Here is a 20,470-nt window from a genome sequence, read left to right as displayed (position 1 = left end):
TGTAACTAGAAGAGTCTACAAAAGACCACTAGAGGGAGCCATCGTTTCATCCTTTCAATAGACAAAGAGTAAGAATCAAAAAGCCTCCACTAAAAGTACAAAATGCACGAATAACGCCGCCATGTAAGTGACCACAAATGACAAACTAGGATTTAGTGTATCAGTCATTTTAGCATAGAGGGCAGAGTTCAATAATCAAAACATTCTTGCTCTGTGACAATGGGCGACTTTACATGCTTGGATAATGCGTACGATTTGCCAATTGTAGACTCATTTTATTAGTAAATGACAATTGTCTCAAATGTAAAGACTCGCAGACAACGACTTCAGACTGAAAATGGAGATGGCAAAACTTTAGGAGTGTTCATTTTGATCATACAATTGGAACATTTTTATATATAAATGCAATCGCTTTGGGATTAACAAGTGCCATACAAAACCGTCTGGGATCGGGCACCATTTCTTTTTTGGCATTAGACTAAGATTTCAACTTCATTGATATATTGAATGATCACAGTGTCATGCGCCTCCTTCATGGTGACAAGTAGAACACGTGGCTGAATCTCACACATTACCGGAGTGTTCGCTCACCTCCCTCATGAGAATCTGTGCCCGCTGCTTGAACACAGATGGATTTCCCACATCAAACCTCTGCTGTAGGCCGTCTAAATTCAGGTGATCCATCTTCTCGTAGCACTGCTGCATTTTTACTGGATGATAGGCCAGCTGGGAGATCTTCTCCATATTCTGGTGGACACACAAATAAAAGTTAAAACCACCATCATGTGCCCCTTGGCATTGGCACCACACTTCTTGAAACCTTACCTCACCCAGCTTGTCCCGTCCTCCCTCATTCACCAGGTTCTTGTTCATCTCTGTGGCCTCGGTGAAGACCAGTTCTCGTACTTCAGTAAAACCCTGACTTGTTGGCACCATCAGAGCTTCCAGAATAGATGGGATGTGTGACTGGACGTGGTTTCTCACACACAGTTCGGCTTTGGGCAACACGGCGGCTGTTACATAAAACACATCCGATGAGACGCTCGAGTTTAGTAATCCTGAAGAACATTAAATACCCTTTTCTAGGACATATTCAGACTAAACGATATTAAGAACAGACAGGTCTCCAAAAACATTCAATTTTGTCCAAACCTGGATTCCTGCTTTCCCTGATTTGAGGAGGATCTCTATATGGGCCTTTGTTCCCCTGTTATTCGCCCCATACACGTTGGCCGCCTATCTCCTAATTTTGTGATGCTGGGTGGTGGAGACTGCCCAGTTGTCAATTTATTCATATAATAGGATATAGGTGGCCGAAACTAATGAAGCGGATAACGGGAACAGAGGCCCATAGGGAGATCCGAAAAAATTTGCACTGGAACCAAAGGGAAAGTCAGAAATCCAGGTATGACTGCAATTTAAAGGTTTTTGGTGTCCACTTTAACAGGGTTTTCTTGGTTGGTTAACCCCTTATATTGTAGGCCATGATGTTAACCAGACAGACAAGGTTTTCAATCCCGATGATCCATAGACCGTTCTACTCTTAGCACTAAGGTCACATGTCTGACAATAAGATGGCGCTAAACTGCTGACTGTATCCAAGGCAACCAGCAGAATTATAAAAGCAGATATAGATTGATATATATATATATATATATATATAAATAATCAATGACTTCTTTACCGCGAATCTTGTTTGACACGTGCTCCTTGCAGGCGATGATCTGGTCCATGTCCGTTCGGATCTGACTCTCCATCTCTGCTCTCCGGCCACTGCATCTTTTTTCCAGTCCTTCGTAAAACTGTCGCGTCTGCTCATGCACCATCCGGTACACTGTATCGGAAATCTATGAAACAGAAATTGTTTAAGGAACAGATCATCTTCTTCCAGGCCGGCCTTTAGCTTTCTATAGACGTGTTTTGATAAACTTGCGCGTTCAGCTTGCTTGCTTATGTCCAAGCAGACAAGAGGGTGAAGCACAGCCAGACAAAACGTGGAGCCGGCTTATCTCAGAGGAAACAAAGACTAAAGAAAACCCCAATTTAATAAATATTTCCCTGAAGTTGCCGGGTGGTAGACGTACAGCAGCCACAGCAATGGGCCGGCAAGCTGGGCCGCCGTCATAGTTCATTTGGTGATCTAGTGGAAGTTAGAGCCATGTCTAGTTATTTACAGTATATAGTTGGTTGTATTTTTCTGTGTTGTTGGAGCAGCTAATTTGCAAAGTTAATGACGGGAAGTGCAGCCATATTGGTTGTCACTTTGAAATATACCACAGACCGCTTTCATGTAGCAGCGCAAGTGGATCAGAGGCGGGCACCCTTCCCCTCCAGCGTGGTAGAACCTCCTGTGACTGCCAGCGACACTCTACTGGGCGTTCCCATCTCATAAAGTAATGGCCACTGTGCTAGAGCCCCCTGCACAGCGGGTGGCTGGGAGTACACCTTTATTCTCAGGATCTGCGTGGTCCTCGGACCACCACTAATCATACGATATGCCATCACTTTAGGTTTAATGGGGTTTTCGCATCTCAAAGTCTACCACTCTGTTTGTGAAGTATTTTCTCTCCACTTATCTCACTGAGCACTTCGGTTAGAGATAATAACTGGCAAATACCCAGAGAGAAGGGAGAAGTCTCCGGAAATCAAGTGACAGCCTCAAACGTTATTCGCAACTGACTTGTCAATGCCATGCTACATTACAGGGACAAAAATAACATAAAATCTTCTAACATATAAAAAGTCTATGACCAAGATCACATCCCTAGTAACATTCCTTATATCAGTATCTTGTAATCTCAGAAGATCCGTCTTGTGACATTTTTATAGTTGGTTGCCAGTATGTGCAAACCACATCCACTCCAGTAACCGGGTAAACTAATAAATCTCTGCGTGTGCTAATGACAAGTCCCACGAGTCCTCTGCTTTATATCGCCGGGTTTAGTGATCCTCTGCTTTATATCGCCGGGTTTAGTGATCCTCTCCTTTAGATCGCCGGGTTTAGTGATCCTCTCCTTTAGATCGCCGGGTTTAGTGATCCTCTCCTTTAGATCGCCGGGTTTAGTGATCCTCTCCTTTAGATCGCCGGGTTTAGTGATCCTCTCCTTTAGATCGCCGGGTTTAGTGATCCTCTCCTTTAGATCGCCGGGTTTAGTGATCCTCTCCTTTAGATCGCCGGGTTTAGTGATCCTCTCCTTTAGATCGCCGGGTTTAGTGATCCTCTCCTTTAGATCGCCGGGTTTAGTGATCCTCTCCTTTAGATCGCCGGGTTTAGTGATCCTCTCCTTTAGATCGCCGGGTTTAGTGATCCTCTCCTTTAGATCGCCGGGTTTAGTGATCCTCTCCTTTAGATCGCCGGGTTTAGTGATCCTCTCCTTTAGATCGCCGGGTTTAGTGATCCTCTCCTTTAGATCGCCGGGTTTAGTGATCCTCTCCTTTAGATCGCCGGGTTTAGTGATCCTCTCCTTTAGATCGCCGGGTTTAGTGATCCTCTCCTTTAGATCGCCGGGTTTAGTGATCCTCTCCTTTAGATCGCCGGGTTTAGTGATCCTCTCCTTTAGATCGCCGGGTTTAGTGATCCTCTCCTTTAGATCGCCGGGTTTAGTGATCCTCTCCTTTAGATCGCCGGGTTTAGTGATCCTCTCCTTTAGATCGCCGGGTTTAGTAATCCTCTCCTTTATATCGCCGGGTTTAGTAATCCTCTCCTTTATATCGCCGGGTTTAGTGATCCTCTCCTTTATATTGCCGGGTTTAGTAATCCTCTCCATTATATCGCCGGGTTTAGTAATCCTCTCCATTATATCGCCGGGTTTAGTAATCCTCTCCTTTATATCGCCGGGTTTATTAATCCTCTCCTTTATATCGCCGGGTTTAGTAATCCTCTCCTTTATATCGCCGGGTTTAAAAACCCATTTAAAGCTTTGAACATCATTTTACACATAACATTATGTAGTTTCATTGTAAGTTACTTTGTAAATACATGATATTACTTATTTGTTACAGCTTGTATTATACTCCAGAGCTGCATCCACAATTCTGCAGGCTTAGGCCACCCAGCATGCTTTGCTTTTTTCAATGTCTGCACAGGCCTTTAATCTGGTGATTTGCATTCTGGAAAGTGTCATCCGTACACCAAGTACTTATATATTAATCTGATGTAGGAGAAAAACACAGTCCCACTGCATTATAGCAATTATAAGCGGTTAGGGGAGTGTCTGACCATAAACTTGTGGACAGTTTCCAATGACGACCAGCAGAATTGTGAATACAGGCTGTAACTCTAATTCAGTAAAATATAAGCAATGCAATTACAAATCTCACTTGACCTTTTATGCAGATTATATCTATATATCTAAAATAGTGGTTATAGGTGGACATGCCCTTCAAGATTAGCTTGGCTATTGTATATTGTCCTCCATGTCTTCCTCGGAAACATTGTACGGGTGAACTATATTATTATACCACCTTGTGGGCTGTTCATTTGTTAATCTATAAATATTGTTCTAATACAATTTTGGAGCGCCATTTTTTTTTTTTTGTTACAAACTATATTTTAGGATTAGTGACCTTATATGAAATGTGACATTACAAGTTGCAATCCCCGATCTCACATCTTTGACTGCAAGAGATTCCCAGAAATTTCCCTGCAGTTTCCTCCAATTGACTTTCACAGAGGAAATCTATCGTACAGTAAAAACTAGAACAAAGGCCCTATCAAATATCAGAACATTAACTAGTTCCTGAAAAGCCTGAAGAGTAAGGCTATGTTCACACGCTTAACAAAAAACGGCTGTAAAAAACGGCGCGTAAAAACCGCCCCGTGGGGACGAAACACTGTTTTTGCCATTGAAATCAATGGGCAGACGTTTGGAGGCGTTCAGCACCCCGTATTTTCAGCCTTTTTTGGAGCGTTTACGGCCCGAAAAACGCTGTGTGTACATACCCTAACTAAACTTTCAGAAAACGTGTGATATTTCTGAGCGACACACAGTATCAGAAGTTTCGATCCGTGTACTCATTTGGTGGTCACACGGACAAGTCGTCACATGGTCGATAAACAGCCTGAAGTAACATGCCTACAAAATACACGACTGGGGTGGTGGAAGAAGAGAAATAAACATAGAAGGTACGTCATACTGATGAAACTAGATCTAGGACGTCGCTGTCGAGGAGCAAGGCTTTATTATTTCCTACAACTTTCTTTCTGCAGTTCAGGTTTTTATTACGTTCATGACATTTATTTCACAGGAATGGATTCTGCGACTCACCAACAACCACGTCCTCTGCCGTTCCTGGGGTTTACCCCTCAGTTTGGGGCCAATTATGTTTTTCAAGTCAGGAATAAGGTCCTCCATCACTAGATTGCTGAGGACCTGCACAAAGGCAAAAACATACTATGGGTAAATCTTATCAGCAGGTTTAACAATGGATTAGAGACCCGGATTTTGTATTGGATTATATATTCAGTAGCCACTTACCTGTACTTGGTTACCACACAGCATGTCCCAGGTCCCATACTCATCTCGAGCTTGCCTATAGAGCCGAACAGAGTCTGTAAAAGCTGCTGATTCCACTCGCGCTTCTTCAGGGATACCTGACCGGTAAGACAGATCATTTGTTAAACGTTACTTAAAACCAGACAACCCTTTTATGTACAATTGTTAAACTTAAAAAAACAAAAACCGGTCGGTTCTCTGGCCATGTCTGTTTTAGTAAATACTTATGTTCCCTATAAAATAATAATGGTGGATTACCTGTTCTTGGTAACCTGCATTCTGCAATTCATCTGTTATTCCTCCTGGAAATTTATGAATGGACATTACCATTGCCCTTGTCAATAGGATGTGTCTGACTATCAGTACTGCACAGCGTAAGAGTAGGGACACGCGCAGCGTAACCGCAGATTTTACTGTGGAATATCCGCAGCGTATTACAGTATCAGCAGAGTCGATGAGATTTTAACAAATCTCATCCACACACTGCGGAAAAAAAATCATCAGAAAGAGTCCCGACACAGTCTGACATTGTCCAATCAGTGCTGACTGACTGTATAGGGGAATGAGAACACCCAATTGTCAATTTATTCATACATTTCCAGGAGGAATAACAGAGGGATAGTACAAACAAAGACTCCAGAATTAGGGAATACATGTATTTACGAAAACAAAAATATCAGAAGAGCGGACCGGTCTTCTCGAATAGGATACTGTAGTTTTTCTTGCATATTTTCGGAGATCTCCAAGTTACAGATAAAAGGACTGCAGCCATCGTACTGTAACTTGAGCAAGATGTTTTATTTGGAACAGCTTGAAAAACTGGGTAGGTGGTTGGTCCGAGCTGCTGACCTACAGGAGATGTGAAGTGGCTTGGACAGAATTGTGATTGATGAACTCAAACCACATACGTGTAAGGTTGGAATCCAAAGCCCATTAGAAAACTACAAGACTTCCAAACAATGCAGCACGTAAACGGTTGTGTGAGAAGGGTCAGCACTGGATTATTTTTTGTTAACTACTTGTTTAAAATAATTTATGGCCATGTCCCTTCATTACCTACAGTTCTCCCCAAAAGGCTTTGCCCTTAGACATTGAAAATCCTCTTACAATACAAACAATGGTATTATGAGAGGAAGGCCAGACAATAGATTGTGCAAATCCCCTTATTCTAGCATTTTCCTCACAATAATATAATACCCCATGAGGTTCTGTTCACATCTACGTCTGAGGCTTCGTCGCAGATTCTGCCGTTTTTTGCCGGACAAAATAGCAACGCATAGAGCATGCTGCACGGTTTGTGTCCGGTAAAACCACGGACACCATGACGAAAACCTGATGAAACCATTTAAAGTCAATGGGCTCTCTCAGGCGACGTTGGGGAAAACAGATCAATATTTATATTAAAAATATCTTTTTTTTTAAATACGGCATTAATGTCCTGTGTGTGTCATGCTCTTCGGTATCGCCAAACTATCTCCTTCTAGCCTACAGAGGAAAGGCTGCTACAGGTGTGAGCTGCAGGTGTGCACTATAGAAGTGTAATTGTGTGTATTCAGGTATACAGCGGGGTCAGCGACTGTGGAGGACACGGCAGAGCAAGCGGGAGACGAAAGATTATAGTAAAAGGACGTCAGCCTAGATAAAGTACGGTTCATGGAGTAAGTATGAAAAGAAACTTCAACTGATAGGAGGCCGAGACCTGAAATTCTCCACCAATGCCCTGTATTAATGTAAGATGCTGGCTCCATTGGGTCCGAACAGCAGCGGTTATAAACGGGGTCTTGTAGTGTGTACGCAGCCATCACATCACTGAAATCAATTGCTTTTTGTGATCAGATTAAAAGACACTAAAGTCCCAACTCACGTACCCCTACCAGTGCGATCTACTGGGATAACTAAATGATATGTCTGTGCATCACAAGAAGGTCGACATGTCAGTGAATTTGGAAAATAAAAATCCATTTGAATTGTCATTTATACTCACAAAACATTTATAGCGCACGATCTGAACCCTCTCTAGTGACAGGACAGCCAATATTAGACCACTGCCTTATTACACGGATATAACGTGACCACGGTAGCGGTATTTGCTGCTTCTTATTAACTATTTCCGGTTGCATGCTTACCATTATTGCAATGACGTACGCAGTCCTGGAACACGGCACTCCATCGCTGTTGCTCACGCTCAGTCATAAAACAGAAGTGATAGTGACGGCTGTATGGGTGCCACAGTATGACAGGGAAGGGTGTTGCACATTTCATCTGTGCGCTGCCTGCCTTCACTTTTGCACCTGCAGATAACAGAAGAAAGTGGAAATCAAGTTAAAGAGACTCTGTCACTAGTTTATCAATTCACCATTTCCCAACTAATCTAATAGGCGCTTTGCTGCGGATAACTACAGTGTAATCTGTTTAAAAAAATATTTATTGTTTGCAAAGTTTTGCGCATTTTTCTAAATATGTAAATGTGGCTCCAATAGCCAAATAGGAGGTGACTCTTTCTTTTCACTCTGGGCGGAGTAATGTGACGCTGTCCAATCAGCATACAGCTTCTCCCCCCTTCCCTGCCCAGCAACACAGTGTGATCATATAGTATACAGCTTCCATTCCCAACTGTGTATTCAACTGGCGATATCTCCGGTTGTGTAACAGCTAGAACTGCGATCCACAGCCGGAGATATGGCTGTTTGAAGTGCTCCCCCTCCAGCCTGAGTCTCTCATACTGTGTGAAGCAGCTTCATGCTGATAGGACAGCGTCAGAGGCTGTGAGGAGGCTCCACCTCAGGAGAATCGCTGGTGTTGACCTCCCACTTGCCTGGTATAGCCTCATTTACATATTTTCAAAAAAAGCTCATAACATAAATAATAAACATATTGGGGTACAATTTTCACTAGTATTATCAGTGTGATAGCGCCTATTAGATTAGCTAGGAGAGAGGGCATTACTAAACGAGTGGCAGAGCCTCTTTAACCTACTGCCCTCCTATTCACTCCTTTAATGACTTTATAACCTCATTACACATAGAATAACCAGGCACTATATGAACATTGTGTGGTAAACCAGCCATACATAGTGATAGGTCTGTTGAAATGAAGGGATCGATCAGCACCTGCACCAGGTGCAGTAAAAATAAGCGTTAGCCACACTAGAGTAAAAAAGCTTTTTGGAAGATATCAAGCGGTGGTGCTCAGTGTCACATGAACATATAGAGTAATGCAATCTTCATAAGCAAGGAGGAAGAAAGGAGACACGGCACTCACCAGATCCAGATTTTCACGTTATTTTCGTACTCCTTTATGATAAAACCACAAGGGCTGCAAGGACACAAACACAGTACTCCCAAAAAAAAAGGCACGACAGCAGTTTCACGTCACATGACGCTTCATCTCGGTGCCTCACATGACATTTACAGTGATCACATGACCGCAACAAAGTTTCACGTGTGATAAATAAAACACCACACATACACAGAACAATATGAAAAGCAGAAACATTTACATAGAAACAAGGCAGTAAAGGATACTCATCATACAAGTAACTAATAACATAGTATTTCAATAGTTACGATCACTTATGCATTGCACGGTTCGATGCACTGGGCCCTATGGAGTTAAATAATCGATTGGAATACTATGTTGGCATTAGTTACTTGTATGATGAATATCCTTTACTGCCTTGTTTCTATGTAAATGTTTCTGCTTTTCATATTGTTCTGTGTATGTGTGGTGTTTTATTTATCACACGTGAAACTTTGTTGCGGCCATGTGATCGCTGTAAATGTCATCTGAGGCACCGAGATGAAGCGTCATGTGACGTGAAACTGCTGTCGTGCCTTTTTTTGGGATACGGTGTTTGTGTCCTTGCAGCCCTTGTGGTTTTATCATAAAGGAGTACGAAAACGCTGTGTCTTCCTTTCCTCCTCCTCACTTCTGAATAGTGATCGGTCTCATTGCCGCTGTCATTGTGTGGGCCATTTCCACATTTCAGAACTCCATCTGCATTGGAGCGTGAGGATCCAATATCTGTAAGAGCTTCCATGTCGTCTATCAAGCCAAAATATTGCAGTGTCTATACTCTATACCATGATATATACACGAACACCAAGTATAAGATTCAGCAAAAGTAAGCGAAGACCACGACTGAAATGGGGCAGGCCGTGGTACATAAGTGATCGGCACACTGAAAACGACAGAATCTGACCAGACACAGGCAAGTATGAGACTATTTCACGCAATACATACCTGGGATTGTGTTATTAAGCATTTCAGTGTACTGATCCAGGGAGGTGAGGACTCTGTACCCTGCGCAGTTGATGCCAGCTCGGGGTTGCAGGCCACGCTCATAAGCCTAGGACGATAAATAAAGTTCTTACAGTTGCTGGGCCCGGCTGTAGGTTGTTGAGGAGGACATTGGACAACACTTACTATTTTGTTCTCATAAAGCACTGGTCCATAGTGGTGAGGAACGAGGCAGAAACGGTTCCTCCACTTCTTTGTATCCTCCAGGTACTGGAATAGGTTCCCCGAAAAGATCACCCTGTCTTTCAATGGGACCTAAATGGAGGAAGAAAAAAAAATAATTAAAAAACACACAGACCACTACAGATCTGGACCTTTCAGTGACCGACTTTCAATTCCCTTATATACTGTATACTTGTATTTTGGCCTCATTTTTGAGAGAATCCCCCCTCTAGAAGATCTTCATCTCAAACAGGTTTTAACTTGCATTATATAAATAATACACCAATAGGGAAACAAGGTCAAATAGCAAAAGTTATAACGTCAAATGTAAACCTGACCTTGTACAACGACCTACAGGTTTTTCCATCAACAAGGTATGACGGTAGACCGGACAAGATGGTGGCTTCTTGATAAATCTATATTTTTTTTTAACCTTGCAAAAGCCAATAATATAAGTTTTTGCATTTCACAATATTATAGTCATTGATGGTCTCCATTCCTACCTTTCGATGAAGTAGTTGCGTCTGCGGGCCTCCATTTCCTTCAATCTCATACCGGACACTATTAAACAAGGCAACTCCATATTGCTCCTCGTATAACTTCCCAAATTCAGCCAGCAATTTTCCAGTTCGGTCTGTATGAAAAGAAACGGGACAGAACCTGAATATATGACCGTACTCTGGTACGACAGCACATTGCATACGCACATAACCATTCATATACACATTTCTATATAGATTTATGCAATTGTCTGCATGATGGGAATTCTTTAAGGAAACGAGTTCTGGCATATTGTGGTTTTTGTGCATTACACTTCACACATTAGTTACAGACTGAGCTCGTTTTATTCGCACTATAAAGACTGCAATACTGGACAGTAGTTGGGGGTGTCCCGGGTATGTGCCCAGACGTACAGCCAGCGCCGAAGTGACACGGAGACAGTCATCAGATCCAAAAAGAATACAAGGGATCTAGGGCTTAGCGTAGATGTCCGAGAAGAACAGCTCAGTTAGGATTAGCTTTTGACTAATATAAGCAAAAATATAATCCGGACTGCAGCTGACTGACGTAGGCAATGTGTGAGATCACGCTGTCCATGTATCACACAAAGAACATGTACAGGCGTCATCCCCGGACACGGTGTGTGTCATTGCGGATTAAACTGGACAATACATCTGACAAATATGCTGATGATCAGTCACACATGTATTACCCTGACAGGACTGGAAGACAAGCAGCCATGGTATTTACAAGAAAATAGGGGATTAGTGAGCTCCTCCTCAGTGCGCCGTCTGAATGATAGAAAGCCGCCTCTCACCCCTCTCTAACATTTAGGCCAGGTTCACACATTCCACTTAAACATATGTGATCACTTGCATAGCACAGGTAGCTGGCGGTTTGCTTATACATCCACTCCATGGACAGAGCGTTTACATTGCTCCCTGGGTTCAGATCTCAACTTCACTTTTAAAAGGTTCATTTACATGGGCCAAATATCGGGCAAACAAGCGTTCATATGAATGCTCGTTCCTCATAACCGCCCATGTCAGGCTGTGTAAAAGGGCAGTACAGAACTACTAAAAAGAAAACCTATGGGCAGAAATGATACTGTTTTATGCCTAGCGCAGGACCTGGCAGAGGGTGCATGACATAGGGACTTGTTCTTTAGTGGGTTTGTTTGTGCACACACATGTATTGCCCCCTCAGACCCTGCACGAGGCAGAACGGTATATAAGCTTTGACCAGAGTGTTCCTTTAACAAACAATTATATACATGGAGTGGCCCTTAAAGGGGCAGGTAAGGCTATGTTTAAATCACGCCATGAGAACACATTCGGCATATGCACCAGGGATTTTTCCGAATGTAGCCAAAAGCCTCATTCACCCGATGAAGACCAATAGCGGGTCCCGCGCTAACTACACCGAACTATCTTTTATTTTGAAGGGTTTTTAGTGAAAATATAAGGGGAAATGTATTAGAACTGGAGATCGCCCATAGCAACCAATCAGATTCCACCATTCATTTTGCAGAGGTCCTTAAAAAGGAAAGCAAAAAACAGATTAGTTGCCATGGGTAACTACTCCACTCCTCTTTTGTACCAGTTTTAATAAATCTCCCCCATAGTTTTAATAAGTGCCAGGCTCAGGGAGAGGTTTCCGCTGGCTCAGCTTGATTGACAGGTCCCTCCATATACAGAAAGATACAGTCATGGATAGGGCAGTTTGGACCTGCTGACAGGTTCCTATGAAGTACAATATGGCTAAAGTGCATCATGTGCCACAACTACCTACTCCCAACCAAGGGTGAATCTAAATCTTGATGCCTTTGGAATATGAAATGGGCAGTTGAAGATTGGAAAGAGTGATGCCTTTATGTGGCGCACAGAATGATCTTAGATCAGTGAGGGCGTTACATGTAAGCTGCCTGTCAATGTGCGACTCATAACATGCGACAGGACTGCTCTAATTCTAATGGCTTTGCATTGACAGCATAGTGCTGGGGTGACATATCTGCCCCTATGGTGCCCTCTGCAATAGGGGGGGGGGGCACCACCTGTCAGTATCGGCATCCCTTTTTCCAGTTAAAAGGTCAAAGAAGTGTAACCTTCTAACCTTCCTGCGGGACCGCCCGTTCCGACTATGACCATGAAGTCCTTTGTGTTGCAGATTGCATTGTAACCACCTCTTGTTCTGCGTGCTTGGACATAGAACGCTGCATTAACAATACCTCATTCTATGGTTACATGGTCATTACCACATTCATTCCAGCTAGAATTAGGACCTACCTTCCATTTACCATAGTCACACCCGCTATATTGCATGACTGCTCACGATACTTGTTCGCCATGTGCTTGACTCTGTAATATCTATAGCTTACATGACGGATACTATAAAAATGGTGTCAAGACTGCGAAACCAAGAGATAAACTGTAAAGCTCTGTTCACACCTTGAGGATGGGATTTGGTTTCAGAGATTACATATGTTAGAGAGTAGGATTTTATAAAACCCCACTGACACTATTATAGAGAACCACACTTTTTTTTTTTTTTTTTTTTTTTAGGGACAGCAGTTTGTTTGTTTTTATGGGAAAACATTTGCTGTTGCAACGCACTTTTTAATAGAAGCATTTCTAAGAATATTTCCTACACCATTTCTTTACAAAAAATACCCATAACATTGGTGCAACTTACAGCCGCAATATTAGTAGTGCGAATAAGACTAAAGGATTTGTGTGATATATATCTAAAAAGCAGAATACACACAAAGAAGAACTTTCAATTCACAAATGGCGATAAAAATGTTTACTCCAAGGGTATGTGCACACGATAACTGCAATTACTTCTGAAATTACGGAGCGGTTTTCAGGAGAAAACAGCTCCGTCATTTCAAACGTAATTGCTCGTACTCGCCTTTTGCGAGGCGTCAATTACGGCTGTAATTTGGAGCTGTTCTTCATTGGAATCAATGAAAAATGGCTCAAATTACGGCCAAAGAAGTGTCCTACACTTCTTTGACGAGGCGGTTATTTTACGCGCCGTCTTTTGACAGCGACGTGTAAAATGACAGGTTGTCTGCACAGTACGTCGGCAAACCCATTGAAACGAATGAGCAGATGTTTGCCAACGTATTGGAGCCGTATTTTAAGGCGTAAATCGAGGCATAATACGCCTCTTTTACGCCTGAAAATAGGTCGTGTGAACCCAGCCTTAGAATAGCCTTATTAAAATGTAGAGGAACAGGTCTTTGTGATAGGAATCATAGCTGAAAGAGTGGGTGCACTTGTACCCACCAAATAAAACCTGTAAAAGTTTCTTAAAGGGGTTGTCCCACAAAACACATCTATCCCCTGTCCACAGTATAGGGGACATATATGTGTGATCGCTGGGGTTCCGACCGCTGGGACCCCCAGCGACGAGGAGAATGGGGTGTCGGAAGTCCCCCGAAGTGTTTCATGAGAATGGAGCACTGGTGGACATGCTCGGCCAGCACTCCATTCATTTCTATGTAGCTCTAATTTAGCAGAGGGGATACATGCAATTGTGGGAAAACACTACTTTGTGATACACCGTATGGTCAGCTTATCAACAAGGCTTGGCAAATAGATTGTCCCCTTTGTAGAAAGGGCCCCCTGGTGATAGGTTGTCCTGCACAAGTGTTCAATTTCCCTGCAACACCACCAGTGGGGAAATGAAGCATTACATGGACGGTCTGTGTAATATAAGGACTTGCTGGCTCCTCCAGAGCAAGAAAAGAAAGCAGACCGCTATCCCAGAATAAATTCTGAGCGGATTCAACAAAGCTATATCGCTATGTGCTGTGTAAATGAATGGCGAGAAGTGTATGACGCCGATTGGTCGCCGATTGGTCAGCGTCATACACTTCTCTGTACAACGCCCACTTGGTCATATAGTAAAACACGCCCAGTTGTCCATTGAGAAACTCATTAGCATAAATCTAAAATAGGTCATAACTCAGTCAAGAATTATCGTTTTTCTAAATAAAAAACACTGCTGTAATCTACATTACAGCGCCGATCACATCATGTACAATATGGGGCACTTTTAAAGAGGCTCTGTCACCACATTATAAGGGGGTTGTCTTGATGAACCAACCTCTAACCCTTTATGTCCCATTTAGGCATTTGAAAATGGGTTTTCTAAACCATACAACCCCTTTAAACGATCTGACAGATCAGTAATGATCATCATTTTGGTGTATTTATAAAATAAATTTTTGTTGCAATTTTTACAAAAACGTCTGAAAAAAACATTAAGCAAAAAAATTTCATTCGCTACTTGGCTCGGTCCGCCCTACTCACTCACATTTAGGAGCAGGAGGGGGGCGGATGGAGCCAAGTATGGCGGCAGCGGTCTGAGGTTGGTGCGTGCTCACTCAGACCGCTGCATCCTCATTCACTAGTAGTGAATGACAAAACTTGGCTCCATCTGCCCTCCTGCTGCTCCGGACCTAAAATTGAGAAACTAAGCTGAGGCCTAAATGTAGAAGTTTAGTTGTAGTGTAGACATAGGACCTGTCCTAAACGCAGGAATTGAGGTGAGGTGACAAAGGGGTTTTCCCATCAAGGACATTTATGATATATCCACAGGATGTGTCCTAAATGTCAGATAGGTGCGGGTCCCAGATCTCTCTCTAGAACAGGCCCCCTAAACCCCGTTCTATTTCTTTGTGTTGTGGCTGAAGCTTGTGATTTCAGACCATGAATAAGAAAGCAGCGTAGCTCGCTGAGCTACGCGGTTTCCGTAAGTCCCATAGAGCTGAATGGTAGTTACGGAAACAGCATAACCTGCATGCTACGCTGCTTCCGTAACTGCATTCACTACTATGGGAGTTACGGAAACTGCATAGCTCAGCGAGTTACGCTGTTTTCTTCTTCATGGTCGGAAATCAGCCGGAACACAGAGCGGTAGACAGGGGTTTCGGGGGCCCCGTTCTAGAGATAGGTGCGGGCCCCAGAGGTGACATTTATGACATGTTCTCTGGATAGGTCATAAATGTCCCTGATGGGAAAACCCCTTTAAGTAAGTCGGAACAATTTACTGCAGCGAGCGACTCTTTTCAAATCTTACTATTGTAAATAGTCGACTGCGCTCCAGACTGACCGACGCAGAAGTAACATCATCAATACAGACTAACATCGCACGCCTCACCGAAGAGAAGCAGATCCAGCCGTCACGATAGGGGCGAGTTAATTAAATGTTTGACCAAATACAGCAGGATAATTTTTAAGTTGATAATTTTGTATGGCCGGCGAATGAGGTTATAAATATCCAAACGGCCTCCAGCAGAAAAAAGGTTCCCCAACCCTGATCTAGTCCAACAACGAATCCGAATTCTACATGGGACGTGTGAACAGGACTGGCCGGTCTTCAGTACAATGTAGGGGTAAAAGGTTGTTTAGATTTTGCAACTCAAAATGTATCAAGTCAGTGGTTACAAAGTATCAGGTTTATAGTATAACAAATCATATACTTTGCAAAACCACCTCCCCACTCTGAAATCCTATGACTGCTATAAATAATATGTTCAGGAGCAATGTACCAGGACTCCATATAGTAAAATGCAAATAATCCAATTAATTCAGGACATTTTTCTTGCTTCATTGCACCTGTTGCCTTCGGTCATAGGAGGCCATTCTATGGACACAAATGTAGCTGGTACCAAGTATTAGTTCATGCAGAATCAGTCCGGTATCAAGGGCCGAGGTATAATGTGCCTCACACCACAGTGGTGTGAGGACATTACAGAGTCTACAAAACAGCATTGATCTGGTCATGTGCTCTGAATAATGACGTTTCATAGAATAGAAGAGATTTATTCAGTGTTATACCAGTTCCCTGCTAAACACGATACACATTTGCACGCTGGTCATTTTATAGGTAAGGGAGATGGGGGGGGGGGGGTCTCCATTATTACAATGACTGGTAGCAGTAAACATTGCACCTCAAGTAAACAGTTCGGCAACTTCCCTGGTGCTTGTACCAGGCATCTCATGGCACAGTGCATTTGGTATACAATTTAGCTGATGCCAGTTTGGGCACCCAAAAATTAAACCATTTGACAACATCGGAAGACCAGAACATATATAAACCAACCATATGAGACACCATCAGTTCCTCTTCACGAAAACTGCATCGATTCTAATTGTATAGAAAGAAGAGATGATGGTTTTGAAGGAACACCCACACATGGATACAGCAGAAGACGGAATCTAATAAAATCCAGAAAATCATCCTGACATGGCCTTAGCATTATTACATACGGACGACAGATTGCTACAACAAAATGAAGGCCTCAGCAACCTCAAAGGAACTTTAAAGACGGCCTGTCACCAATGATATACTTGTATTCCCCATGAAACAACAATTCTGGAACATATTTTCTTAGAACTCTGTGTTGTGCCATCCCTCTTTTATTCCTCCTAGAAATGTATGAATAAATTGACAACTGGATGTTACCATTCCCCTTGTCAAAGGGGCGTGTCCCTACAAGTCTCACCCGGTCAGCACGGATTGGACTGTCAGTTTTTGTAGGGACACGCCCCCAACTGATAACACCCAGTAGTCAATTTATTCATAAATTTCTTTTAGGCATAACAGAGGAACGGCACAACATAGAGTTCTAAGATGCTTCAGAATTGTTATTTCATGTAGAATACAATTATTTACTAACACAGACATGTCAGGAGAGGTGACCGGTCTGCTTTAAGTACATTCGGCAGGCAGTAAAGTGGATGTCCATACCTCACAGCTACATAAAAACGGTTCTCCTACATTGATGCACTTTTGCGGTCACTTACACGAACAATTCTAATTATTAAAGGTTAAACAGTTTTGCCTCTTCGACCTGCGTGACAGTCGTAAAGCACCTGGTCTCCCATACGTCCAGCACAAGTACACTACCCCCACACTTTTATTGAAGCTTCCCTAACTTTTCTGGTAACTTTTTAGAATAAGTTGGCATACGTGTGTACATGAGGTAGAACACCATTGATATCAATGGTGACGGAAACGGACGATCTGGCTTCAGTTTGACTTTCTGTTGTGGTGTTCACCCGACGGAAACCTCCGACAGAACCCCAGAACGGAAAGCCAACGCTGATGTGAACAGGCCCTTACTCTTTGGGGACTCCGGAAGACATATCACCATGAAGGATGAAGGATGAAGGATAAACCTTTGTAGACCTTTCTGCACATTGTTGGAGATCTATTTTTTGCAAATTTTGCTTCTTTTGGCTGACCTCTTTACTAATAACCCAGTGAGGTTGCTAATGGAATACAAAAACATTCCAAGTATTTTGGAAGTTGCAACATGTTAAAAGACTCCCCGCCCTGCCATCATGACACATAAAGACTAAATACAAATAGACTTGGGCAGTTAAAAATATCCAAAAATAATTGTCTCATAGCCAACAACAAGACCCGTCATTGTTCAGTAACTGCACCAGCGATCGATCATTTACCAGCAGTCCCACAGTCAGACAATCAACAAAGTCCGTTTGTGTGGCGCGGCGCTGGAAAAATAGTATGCGGTTGGCAAATCAAAGGTGTTTTTTTTAGTTGGTTCTGAGGTGTGCTATCAGGAGTTTTTAATAACTACTTAGTGTTCGAGCTCTTATATTTTGTGTGATTTTCCATAAAAGTTCTAATATATTCAACTTCAATGAACACGGCTAAGAAATTACAAGGATTAGGAGATTGTATGGATTACCTATAAAGAAACCTCACCATTAAAGAGGATCTGTCACTAGTTTATTAATGGCCAGTCTCCTAACTAATCTAATAGGCGCTGTGCCGCTGATAATTCCAGTGCAAATTTTATCCAAAAACCTATTATTATTTTAAAAGTTATAGTCTTTTTTTCTAAATATGCTAATGACTTAATACTAGCCAAAGGGGCGGTAACGCTGCTCTCTCTGTGGGCGGTGTTTGTGTGGTCTGTATGATGCTGGGTCATACAGCATCTCCCCTACACTGCACAGCCTCAAATCTGGAGATCGCGCTGTTTACACATGGGGCCATGTAGCTTCACCCACTGGAAGGACCGTGCATTCTATAGGTCTATCCTCCCCTGTTTTCCAAGTTCTGCAGTGCCAGTGGATAGAAGCGCTGCATTATACATCCTACTGCCCATGGTAAAAGGGACCAACCAGAGCAGTCCCATAACAGCTACAGGGCCTGAATATCTAGTACATAGTGTATGTATGCACTTTCACTGATGCAAAAATAGATTTGATTTTATAGATTTGGTCAGAAGGGATTGGTTTGCTGTTTTTTTGTCGTAGATGCACGGATCACTGCGCCAACCCCTACTCACTGGATAGATCAGCCAAAAAACACACACCTCTACAGCCACCTGCAGCAAAAAATAAATGAATTGAATACTTGCCAACAATTCTTGAGTGCAGTGATGGGAATAGGAATCTTCCCAGGAGAATTCCCTAGGACACTAAAAACTTCTGAAGACTGGCAGGCCAGTCTATGCTGGTGTCCACGAGAGCAAGAAGAGCCAGCATAAACCATTTTTCTGGGTCTTCTTGCCAAGAAAATGCACCGACCATATAAATGTTCATTAATAAATGTACCAAAACATATTCAGCATACAGAGAGTCTAAAAAGTACTCTTTGGCTAGATACTACAATTATAGGTACAATTATCCCATAAAGAATAACTAAAATGGTAAACACCCGTCTTCATCCGAGATTCCCTTCTTAAATTTGAAAATAAAATGCAATGTAAGAAGGATTCTCGGATGTTTACCTTCTGTGGTTACGTCAAGATTAAACGTTAGAAGGAGGAGATGGTGTGTGCTTTTTATAAACGCTGTTCTCATCTATTTTGGGAAACCACAAGTAAAATCCACCTTAAAACACAGAAGAAATAAGCAAAAGAAGTTGAAATTAAATCACGAATACCCATCCTACTAACACCTGCTGGAATTTCCTCCTATTATACTACCAAAACACACAGTGCATAGGGTGTTGTACTTATATGATAAGGAGATTAGGAATGGGACTAGCTGTGGCAGCAACATTGAAAAGGAGGGCACCAGGTATGTTAAAGAGGCTCTGCCACTAGTTTAATAATGCCCAATCTTCTAGCTAATCTAATAGGCGCTGCCACACTGATAATACTAGTGAAAATTGTGTCCCATAAAGTTTTTTAAAAGTTTAGCATTTTTCTAAATATGCAAATGAGGCTACACTAGACAAGTGGGTGTCAACACCAGTGATACTCCTGAGGGTGGAGCTTCCTCACAGCCTCTGACGCTGTCCTATCAGCATAAAGCTGCTTCACACAGTGTGAGAGACTGAGGCTTGAGGGGGGGGGGGGGGGGGAAGCACTTCAAACAGCCATATCTCCGGCATATGAAAGAGGAGATTCTAATCTTTTACGTGGCACCTGTATCGCAGTTCTAGCTGCAAAACAACTGGAGATATCACCAGTTAAAAACACAGTGGGGAATGGAAGCTGTATACTATATGATCACACTGTGTTGCTGGGCAGGGAAGGGGGAGAAGCTGTAAACAGATTGGACAGCGTCTTACAGAAAACATAACACCGCCCAGAGAAAAATAAATTGTTACCTCCCATTTGGCAAGTATAGCCAAATTAGCATATTTATAAAAATGCTCATAACTTTGCAAATAAACGTTTTTGAAAATAAATCACACGGTAGTTATCAGCAGCAAAGCGCCTATTAGATTAGTTAGGAGATAGAGTGTTCGGTCGACAGCTATTCCTGCCGACTACCACATACACACTGAGCACGTACATGTGTTTTCAATTGGCAGATGGAAATAGCCGCTGTCAGACCCTTTCTGTCCCCTCCAGGCTCTTCTGCCAGCAGCTTACAGGCATATTGAAATAAAATGCCCGATCCTTCTCTCCCCGACAATTGCCATTGGGGTAGAGTCAGGACACCCCCATAAAGATCAGATAATCGTCCGTTCTCACCAAACTCCGTGGGTTCGGCCAACTGTCATTTACATTT

The 20,470-nt window shown here is 42.7% G+C and overlaps 1 protein-coding gene across 6 annotated transcripts in view; it reads right to left on the bottom strand.

The window, feature by feature from the left end:
• The window catches only part of NIBAN2 (niban apoptosis regulator 2), a 67,369-nt gene that overhangs the window by 6,658 nt on the left and 40,241 nt on the right, over positions 1–20,470 (bottom strand). For all 6 annotated transcript variants that reach the window (XM_075835380.1, XM_075835381.1, XM_075835376.1 and 3 more), the window contains exons 3-11: positions 10,460–10,590; positions 9,921–10,049; positions 9,738–9,843; positions 7,622–7,786; positions 5,478–5,593; positions 5,268–5,372; positions 1,685–1,847; positions 826–1,013; positions 592–747 (exon numbers count right to left, since the gene is read on the bottom strand). In XM_075835380.1, the coding sequence (XP_075691495.1) occupies positions 592–747; positions 826–1,013; positions 1,685–1,847; positions 5,268–5,372; positions 5,478–5,593; positions 7,622–7,786; positions 9,738–9,843; positions 9,921–10,049; positions 10,460–10,590 (1,259 nt within the window). The remainder of the gene's footprint in view (positions 1–591; positions 748–825; positions 1,014–1,684; positions 1,848–5,267; positions 5,373–5,477; positions 5,594–7,621; positions 7,787–9,737; positions 9,844–9,920; positions 10,050–10,459; positions 10,591–20,470) is intronic.

Source organism: Rhinoderma darwinii, chromosome 8 (genome assembly GCF_050947455.1).
Source record: "Rhinoderma darwinii isolate aRhiDar2 chromosome 8, aRhiDar2.hap1, whole genome shotgun sequence".
NCBI lineage: Eukaryota > Metazoa > Chordata > Amphibia > Anura > Rhinodermatidae > Rhinoderma > Rhinoderma darwinii.
The sequence above is the reverse complement of the archived record's forward strand: the minus strand, read 5'-3'. Positions and strand labels throughout refer to the sequence as shown.